We start from the raw sequence: 9,874 nt of genomic DNA, 5'->3' as shown, positions 1-9,874 counted from the left end.
AAACACTATTAACTGACCTGGTCTTGCCAGTTCGATTCCTTGATGGCGAAAGCAGAATTCTAAGCACGGGGAGAGAATCATTGGCTGTAATTACAAAGCTAGTTGTATCACACCACTGACATTAGTGTTACAGAAGCTGATAGCAGCAATTACTCCAGCTGCATGGCCCCCGTTAAGCATATCTATTGTAAAACAATGGCTTTTATTTCAACAACCTTTTCCCTATTAGATGCAAATACAGTACACCTCGTCAAAGTACAAATATTCTGAGTCACATTCTTGACTCAGGCCTGTGTTTTGACATTTCTTGTTTGTTGCATAGTTGGACTCTCCTGTTACTGGCTGCTTTGTCATGGCCATGCCACACCCTGCTGAGGAAGAGGACAGCCACCTGACCTTGATGCTCACATCAGCCCATCCCTCGCTTGTGTTCATCTGCTGGCCACTCAAAGGTAGCCTTCCTTTCCTTTCAATTCTCTTTACCTTTCATATAATAAAAACACATGGCAAATGCTTTCCACTGCCAAACATCTTGCATAATCCCTTTTCCACATTTGAATCCAGTTTCCTTAATTAGATAACACTGTGGAAAACATTATTCCTCACACCACAAACCAATCCTTTTATCCTTGCCCTGTGTTTTCATGGTCCATGAGGGAGTGCTTCCATAAGTGCAAATGTTCCCTTGCCATGTATCTGACACATAAGAAAAGAGAAGAGAATCAAACATATAGGAGTGGCATGCAGAGGAAGTCGGTGATGCTGTCCATGGTGCTAGAACAGTCTTTCCACCTTGTGGTAGCAAAGGTGAACTGAAGCTGCATCATTTCATGAGTTGCGAGCGGGGGTGGGGGGGTGGGGGTGTTAGAGAGAGCGAAAGAGAGAGAGAGAGATGTAGGGAGGAAGAGAGGGCGGGAACACAAAAGGAACGATACTGGGAGAGAGGAGAGAGAACGCAATAGGGAGGGGAGTTTAAACTAAGTGCTATGTTTTGGGAGAGCTAATCTGCTAGCGAGCAGTTTGAGGATCGGAGCGTATTGTGCGAGCCAGTGTGCGGGGGACAGATAAGGCAGCACGCCAGCCCGCCAAGCCGACCTACAGACTTCCCATTTTAATGTGCTGACTCCTGGGAGATTTAAAGTAAAAAAAAAAAGAAGAAAGAGAAATATTGACTCAAGACGTGTGCGGGGGATCCTGGACAGAAACATTATTACAGCGACAGCCAACAGGGTGCATCTGAAAGACAGGAGAGAGCTAAAAAAAAAAAAAGAGAGAGAGAAAATAAAGGACTAAAAGTGACACTTCCAGATTTTTTTCCTGCTTGTTTTTTATTGCTTGATTTTTTTTTTTTTTTTTTTTTTTTTTTTTTTTTTTTTTTCCTCCTGTGTCCGGGACCATACTCCCATCCTTAGCAAAGAAAAGCGAAGGAAAGAACTGAGGAGAAACTGACACTCGGAGGACAGAAAAAAAATTACTGAATTTGAACATGTTCGAAATAAGCCGAACACTCAACGCTGCTTTGCTGAGCAATGAGGTAAAGACATTTTTCTTCTTCTCCTCTTCCTCCATGCCTCACCTTTCTGCTGCCAGCCATTCTGTCATGTGTGCGTCTGTTTGTGTGCATGTCTGTGTACTTCTGTGTGCTCGTAGCCACAAGACCGATTGATAATAGCAGCACATTTTCATGTATGGTCATATGGAGAACAAGGAGCTGCTCTGCTGTAATAGTAAATGGAGAGCTAGTGTCCATACTTTGCATCACCCCATTGTAACAAGGTAGCCATCATACCGATCCAACCGAGCCTTGCCTGTGCAATTGGGGCTAAAACTGTGCCTTCTTATGCTTCTAAGTTTGAGAGCTTGTGTGTTCACGTGCTTTTGTGTGAGAGCAAAATTGTTCCCTAATCCCCTCCTTCTCTCTATCGCTTCCTTCTTCATACACACTCCCTCTGTCCTTTGACTATTCATCATCGTCTTCCTACCTGCTGTTATCTGTCCCCCCTTCCCTTCTTCTCCTCCCTTCCCCTCCCACGTCAATGCGTGAGCGTGTGTGTGTTCTGTGAGCAGCATCTCAAGATGATGGCGAGGTACGGGCAGCTCTCGGGACTAGCAGCCAGTGGTGTGGGCTCCGTCCCCGAGTCGCACTCGCCGCTATTTCCCAGGGATCTCCCGTCATCGCCCGCCCAGACGGGCTACAGGTCATCCCTGGTAAGAGGATATAGACAGAGCACTGTATCTCCATATATATATATATATATATATATATATATATATATATATATATAAGTCTTCATCATTTAAATGAACACAGGCGTGCGTTGTAATAACAAGAAAAGAAGCAGGATTGGGGGGCGAGTTGTTTGTGTGTGGGTGAGGAAGGGAGCAAAAGCGCAGAAAGAGAACAAATCAATTGTGCAATCCAGTCAGTATTCTCAATGGATGGTATTAGTAAATATTTGCATTGTTGTGTTTGTTCAATTACCCTACGCCTACTCTTTCTTTATTCTCCGCCAGACAGACTGTTATCAAGGGAATTTGAGGTGTTTGTGTGTGTACAATGTGCATGTGTAGTGCAGTGTGTCTGCATGGCTAAATTAATTCATTGTTGTGTAATTTGTACTGCTCTATAGGATTCACTACTAAAATCAAATTAGGCTGTGAAGTGATGAATGAGAATTGGCATTATACATGACTTAAAAATTAGATTTTAACACTAGCTTGTAGGGGATGATCTTGTTACAAATCACTAGATCATCATTGCGGGAACACTGAAGACACATGAAATTATTTCCATTGATGTCAACATTTTGATGACATTTCCAGTAGAAAAGATAACCTGGGAAAGGAACAAAAAGGAAAGATAGGGTAAAAGAAAACCCAGAGCATTTAAGCAAAAACGTAACAAAATCCCTGACTCGCCGCATTAAGGCAACATGAATCTGTGGGAGCTTCATTGGTTTGCCTCCCCTTCAAACTGGCTCAGATCCACACCCAAAAGCTTCCTGGAAGCTTTCATAACCCACTGTCATGCTGCTGACGATACCCAAGGGGTTTTCGGCAAACTCTATGCAAATGCACGGCGAGGATAAGCGGTGAAATACGTCTATGTGGAGTTGGGCTTCAAAAGTATTTTCATTCCCCCCACCACCACCCACCTCAACCACCCTCCACACTTCTCGCTCTGCATTCTTACAATAGTTCAAAGCCATCTGTCTCCGGGTTTTTGTTGTCCAAAATGCCCATTAAGACTCATTGTGTTATCTGCTGTTTGCATGAAACTGCTGGCCCATGAATTATTTGTTGAAACTAGTGTAAGTAATCATTTTTTTATTTTTTTTTTAACAAGAATGATTGGCATGTTTACAGATTTGATGCATCATATCTGCATGAGTGAGATGGAAAAACAAAATTTAAAGCAGAAGAGGGCCAAGTAAGAAAAAAAAACACTGAATTTAATGCAACTGATTATAAATTTGATTAGAGGGGGGAGAAATTAGGGAGGGGGGGATTTAACACCTTAAAATGGATAACTATTCTTCACACCTTGTTACATGCCATGCCAAACTGTGGTTATGGTTCTTATGATTTTGCACATTTGCATTGTGTGTGTGTGTGTGTGTGTGAGAGCGCGCGTGCGTGCGCGCGTGAGTGTGCGCGTGCCTGCTGTGTGCGCGTGCATGCATGACTACACTGTATAAAGGAAACCATCGTGATTAATGGTACCTTCATGAAGCTGAGGGAGATCATTTGCATACATTAGACAAATGCACTGGAAAATTCTGGTCGATTTATCGTTAGAATCTCCACAAGCTGCATCACATTCTTTAACTTTGTGATAGCTACAGGCAATATGATGCTAAAGCTGCTGCAAACATAAATTGTGTGTTGATTTTTTTTCTGAAAACATAGTTCATACTCATATTTTAGTTTTCATAAACAAATATTGTACTGCTTCATTTGAAATTCAGAGGCCCAAGTAAAAGCAGAAAAGTTGATTACTGACCGAAACATCACTAAATGTTCAGTATGTGTGTTTGCTATATTTTAAATATTATGATATTCAGCATACATTTAACAACCTTAATGTGATTTACAGTTTTATAAAGTGTGTACATATTAAGAATGACCATGCAATCCCAATCGTGTAACCTTACACAAAGGCGATGAAATGAAAGGAGCATGGGAGGAAAATCTGAATTGCAAATTGTTCCATATTTCAGTCAGCCGAGATTTAATTTTCAAGAAGGCCACATTTAAAAAGCTGCAGTGTGCCGTGCTTCCCAGCTGAATGTTGTTAATTTCCAGAAAGCTCCGCTGATTGCCCACTGCAGGCAGCTGACGTTCTCGATGTGACACCGGGCTTTGTTTGGCAACTCTAATTTTTCCCTCTGTTTCAACATTTAAAAAAAAAAAACTGAAAAGTGGATAGATGTTCAGTTGTACCACTTTTTTTCTACTCTGCCCAACCCAATGAGGAACAAGAATGTGTGGCTCTAACTAGATAGAGGTCATCCCTTATACAACAATAATGATTAGCTCCTTCCATCTGCCGCTTGTCGCTTTTCCCCTTATCCTTGATTGCAGTGTTCTCTACATCTAGGAAATTAGCTCGTTTATGCGCCGCAGCCCTGCTGCTGTCACCGAAGCACAAGCAGGTGCAGCCGCCTGAATGACGCCGCAGAGAAAGGCTGCTCATAATACATAGAAATGGAATTAAGTGAGTGTTGCTTGATGAGTGATATACTGGCAAAATCCATCACAGTTTATTAACTTTAATGGCTTTGCCTACTAATAATCGATGGAATGGAGAATGAACAAAAGGGAAGGGCAAAATTATATCCTATTTAAATGTTTTGTTCTGTAAATACTCATATAAGCTATAGAGGCGCCCTATAGCGTATTTCAAACTGGAGCATGTTACGACTGTATGGACCGTATCTTGCGAATGTGTGGCGTGTTTGTGTGTGTGTATAAATCATGTCACGTTTGCTCTTGATATGAGCACATGTGGTGTGTCAGTTGCAGGGAACACAGAGATGCTGAGAAACACAGCTCGGGGCGCCTAAAGACTTCACCTATGTGTATGTCTGTGTGTTTGCGTGCGTACATGTGCTGGCCACCAGGGCTGCAGGGAGAGCCTAGTGATTAGCAGCTGAGTCTTTGTCCCTTTGGGAGCCATCACTGCAGAAAGGAGCAGGTGTCTGCAGGCTCGTGAACACAGTCTCACACACACACACACGTGCAACACTCACGCACAGTCTACCCCTAACCATTTTCCTTTCTCAGTCAACATTCATTCACACCCAATTTAGCACACACACTGGGTGTGGCTTAATGTGTGTTTCATCACGATGCATGTTTTTTATGAAATCCACTCTGTAGACGAGAAGAACAAAAACCCTTGTGATGTGATCCATGCGCAATAGTCTTAACCCCAGAGTAGCCTGCTGAACCAACAACAAAGTCCATGCCCACCCAAAGGTCACCTCTTTATATTAATGTACTTTGACCTGGAAGTAATAACCTATGATTCCAGCTACGCATTGGCATTGGCTCTCATCTGCATTGTGCATAGTCCTCTATTAAATGACAAGCAGCAGACCAATCTTGAAACTTTAGCACCTGACAACAACAAAATACGATTTCAACATGCAGCTGTATAGCCCTGACTGACAAGTTTGTTAATGAAACGATTCACTGAACCTGAAATGTAAAATAAACATGACTTTCTAATGTATACATTGAAGACTGATATAGGGAAATGGCATAAACCTTAGCCATAAAGGAAGCTTTCAGACAGACATAATTACTTCACTTTATGTTGCATTATACACCAACTCTATTGAGAATTTATCTCAAGTCAGTGTTTACATGTGCAGTTCAATAGTTTGAATAAGAAAAACAATTGGACTTACTGCTATTCATTCTTTCTACTTAATTCCCCAAAATCCAGTTTAGTCGTACGGGGTCGAAGAAAGCATTTAATTTCAGAAATTATTTTTCTGCCTCTCTTGGACAATGATTTAAAATCCAGTAAAAATTATATGATAAGACTTGGTGCAATAAGGCTGTTGTGTTGGTCAATTCTGCATATTCTGTTATTCTCACATAAGCGTGAACTGTAATTATAAAAAATATATATAACAGAATTTTGGTGTGAATGTATTTGTTGGGGCGGCACGGTGGCGTCTGGTTAGAGCATCGGCCTCACAGTTCTGAGGACCGGGATTTGATCCCCGGTTCCGCCAGTGTGGCGTCTGCATGTTCTCCCCGTGCCTGCATGGGTTTTCTCCGGGCACTCCGCTTTCCTCACACATCCCAAAAACATGCATGGTAGGTTAATTGAAATCTCTAACTTGCCCCTAGGATGAATGAGAGTGCGAATGGTTGTTTGTTTATAAGTGCCCTGCGATTGGCTGGCAACCAGTTCAGGGTGTACCCCGCCTCCTGCCCGATGATAGCTGGGATAGGCTCCGGCACTCCCGCGACCCTTGTGAGGATAAGCGGCTCAGAAAATGGATGGATGGATGGATGTATTTGTTGGATCAAGCAGCACCATCTATTTCATACCATATTTAGTTGATTAGTTATGATATTAAGAGACATCCATCCAGCCATCCATTTTCGGGCGTGCCGGAGCCTATCCCAGCTATCATCGGGCAGGAGGCGGGGTACACCCTGAACTGGTTGCCAGCCAATCGCAGGGCACATACAAACAAACAACCATTCATACTCACATTCACACCTATGGGCAATTTAGAGTTTCCAATTCATGCATGTTTTTGGGATGTGGGAGGAAACCGGAGTGCCCGGAGAAAACCCATGCAGGCATGGGGAGAAAATGCAAACTCCACACAGGCGGGGCCAGGGATTGAACCCCGGTCCTCAGAACTGTGAGGCTGACGCTCTAACCAGTCGGCCACCGTGCTGCCTATTAAGAGACCGTGACATAAAATATATATCTATACACTACATGTCAGCCTTATGAACATTGACAAAAGTGGTATTACCCATAACAAAGCTTATTACTGGTCTGCCTTTGTCTGTGATAATCTAACGTGATAGCTTCAACTCTGTCATCGCAGACAAATCAGACTCCAATGTGTAATGAAAACCAAATCTCCTGCCTGAACATTCAATTTCCCCCTCAAAGATTATGCCCTTTGCAACACCGATTTGCGATATTGTACTTTAGAGATTTTCCAGGTGAAGACCCCTTATTAGGGGAAGATACAGCAGCCTTGTGTGGAAATGAGTGTTGATGCTGAGCTGACAATGCCATCCACTACCTGAGAAATGGCCTTCTTTGAGGATTCTGGCAGTTGATGAACCACATCGTTTAACTCTCCTTGAAAGTGATCGTTAGATGGCCAATTGTGTTTTTGTTATTGATTCGCTAATTGCCTCGGATGAGGAAAAGCATCTGCTGTCACAATGAGTAAGTGATGTATGGGTGACTTTTGCAACTATTGAAAAGTATGAGGCAACTTAATGGCCCCAACTCTGTTGAATTTATGGTATTTGTTATGGATTTATATATACCGTGGAACCTCCAAGATTGAACACAATCCATTTTAGGATGCTGACCCAAAAACCGATGCAGTCTTAAAACCGTAACGATATGGGCAATGTTTTAAGTAGCATTTTAAGATTTTACCTGTCATACAAGAGTAAAAAAAGATAAGATAAACAGCAATATAATGAGACAAAAAACAAAAACTCAAATGAATAAACTAAAATCATCCACTGAGTTATTGTCGTACTTTCCATCAATTGCTACACTTCTGTGGTGGGCTTGGCGCAAAAGACAAAGAAAAAGCACAGTGCATTTAATGGTATGTGCTCCCTATATTTTTTTCTAAACATCATGGTAGAACTCCTAATTGTACAACATTAAAAATGAAGCTTATAAATCAACATTGGATAATGAACATTTATAAAATGCAAAGAAAATATTTACTACACGATATACATAGCAAAACCAAAATCGCGATACGCTAAGACGCGAACCTGTGTCGCCTTTGAAATGGCAAGCCGCCACCACTCCTTCCAACTTCCAGAGGTAGTGGCTCCGATTTAGATACAGCCATATGAGTTCATAGTGCTACAAACTTAATATGATTAATGTTACTTTTATTTTAAGGAACAACAATACATTTTGATGGCACTGTATGTAATAGAAACTACATTGTAGTTCTTATATAGGAAATAATGTATTGCTTTTAGTATTTTTTTTTCTTTAACCAGCCAAATGTCCCAGCAACATTGAATAACTTAAGCATGTTTCCAAGCATGAAGGCATTTAACCGAAACCTGGTGGATTTCTTTTATTTTCCCCTCTTCTACATTGCCCACTTGATTTTCTCAAAGCATGAGAAAGGGCGGTTAAGCATGATATGACATTTCAGGAGCGGGGTTTTTGCCGAGCCTCTCCATGTTTTATCCTCATGGTGCTGCAGGCCACGGCTGCAAAGGACGCTGGATGTGTGTCATTTATAAAAGGTTATGCCTTATCAAAAGCCATATACAGTGGCGCCTTCAATGGAGATCTGCTAGTATGAGGTGTTTTGAAGAGGTAATAAACATCAGTCGTTTGCAGGTGATGATTGGATAACATTATTGCCACCTGCAGAAGAGGTTGTTGAAGGGTAGAATGATTGCAGAAACACATACAATAAATAATGATATCTGACCAAAAAAAAAATCTCTTGTGAGCTGTGCGTCTATATGTGTGCAAGTACATGTGTGGGGGTTGATTTAAGCCTCCACCAGATGGAACCCAGCAGTAACCCTGTGAGCGTGGATGTACCCCGACCAGGATCAAACGCAAAACGAGCTGCTCTCCTCGCCACTGCTCCAAATTGCACTGGAGTATACTCAACTGACCCATCTTACTGTGGCACTACTTATTTTAACGCATGTACCCTCATGCTGTTGTGCGGTTGTTCAAATCCATATTGTATCCCCTGGAAATGATGGCACAAAGCATACATTGTATACATCTGACAGGCTGTTGAGCTGCTGGGCGGCTGAAGTTGAATGAAGTTGAATGTCACCCCAAGCTGCGGACACTCTGCTGTCCAAATGGACAATAATCCACCAGAATCCTGTAGAGAATACCCGCTGAGTGCCAACACAATTGCTAGAATCAACAGCCAATGGCAAGCTAAGCCTCTCTGGGCACCTCTACAAACCTTTCATTTATGTTTGGTTACAGCCTCTAAGACACTGCGTTATCTGTTCCATAAAACACAAAAACAATTCTAAAATAGCATGGAAATGGATGCTCGGAGGTCAAACACAGTCACTTGCAGAATGTGTGTAAAATGAAGTTACTGTAACATACTGTAGTGAAACAATAAAGCACCTTACCTGAATTTTGTGGTAACGTATGTATATGGTGATGCTGTACTGCAGTCTTCCGCTTATGTACTTTTCGTAACTTCTACTAGATTTTCTTCTTAAACACGCTTTGTGAGCTTGGTCCTACCTTATGAATAAGTGCTGAAAAAGCCAAAGAAAAATCAAAACAGGCACACAGCTAATACTTGGATTCTTGACAAACTGGACTCTTGTTAGGTATACTGACTTCTTGTGTGGGCTGTCGCATGGTGGCAGTGAAAACTACAAAGTGCTATGTGACTTGGAGCTTTTTTTTAATTCTTTGAATTCTGAATTTTATGTTTAGGGCAACTGTCTGGTGAACAATCAAGGAAGTACTGTGCCTCTGGCCCAAAGTCAGATGGGATAGGCTTCAACTCACCGGCAACCCCAATGAGGACAAGCGGTATAGAAAATTGATGGATGTTCAGGGTATTGAGGTTTTGAAATTCAACTGTACTAAAAAAGGGAGACTCACACAATGGTTTCTGGT

The 9,874-nt window shown here is 41.9% G+C and overlaps 1 protein-coding gene across 3 annotated transcripts in view; it reads left to right on the top strand.

The window, feature by feature from the left end:
• Positions 1-1,415: 1,415 nt before the first annotated feature.
• The window catches only part of elavl4 (ELAV like neuron-specific RNA binding protein 4), a 114,634-nt gene continuing 106,175 nt past the window's right edge, over positions 1,416-9,874 (top strand). For 2 of the 3 annotated variants that reach the window (XM_061683216.1, XM_061683215.1), the window contains exons 1-2: positions 1,416-1,534; positions 2,068-2,208. In XM_061683216.1, the coding sequence (XP_061539200.1) occupies positions 1,487-1,534; positions 2,068-2,208 (189 nt within the window). In that variant the 5' untranslated portion in view covers positions 1,416-1,486. The remainder of the gene's footprint in view (positions 1,535-2,067; positions 2,209-9,874) is intronic. The other variant, XM_061683217.1, reaches the window with a different exon arrangement.

This window comes from Phycodurus eques, chromosome 8 (assembly GCF_024500275.1).
Source record: "Phycodurus eques isolate BA_2022a chromosome 8, UOR_Pequ_1.1, whole genome shotgun sequence".
Lineage (NCBI taxonomy): Eukaryota > Metazoa > Chordata > Actinopteri > Syngnathiformes > Syngnathidae > Phycodurus > Phycodurus eques.
The sequence above is the reverse complement of the archived record's forward strand: the minus strand, read 5'-3'. Positions and strand labels throughout refer to the sequence as shown.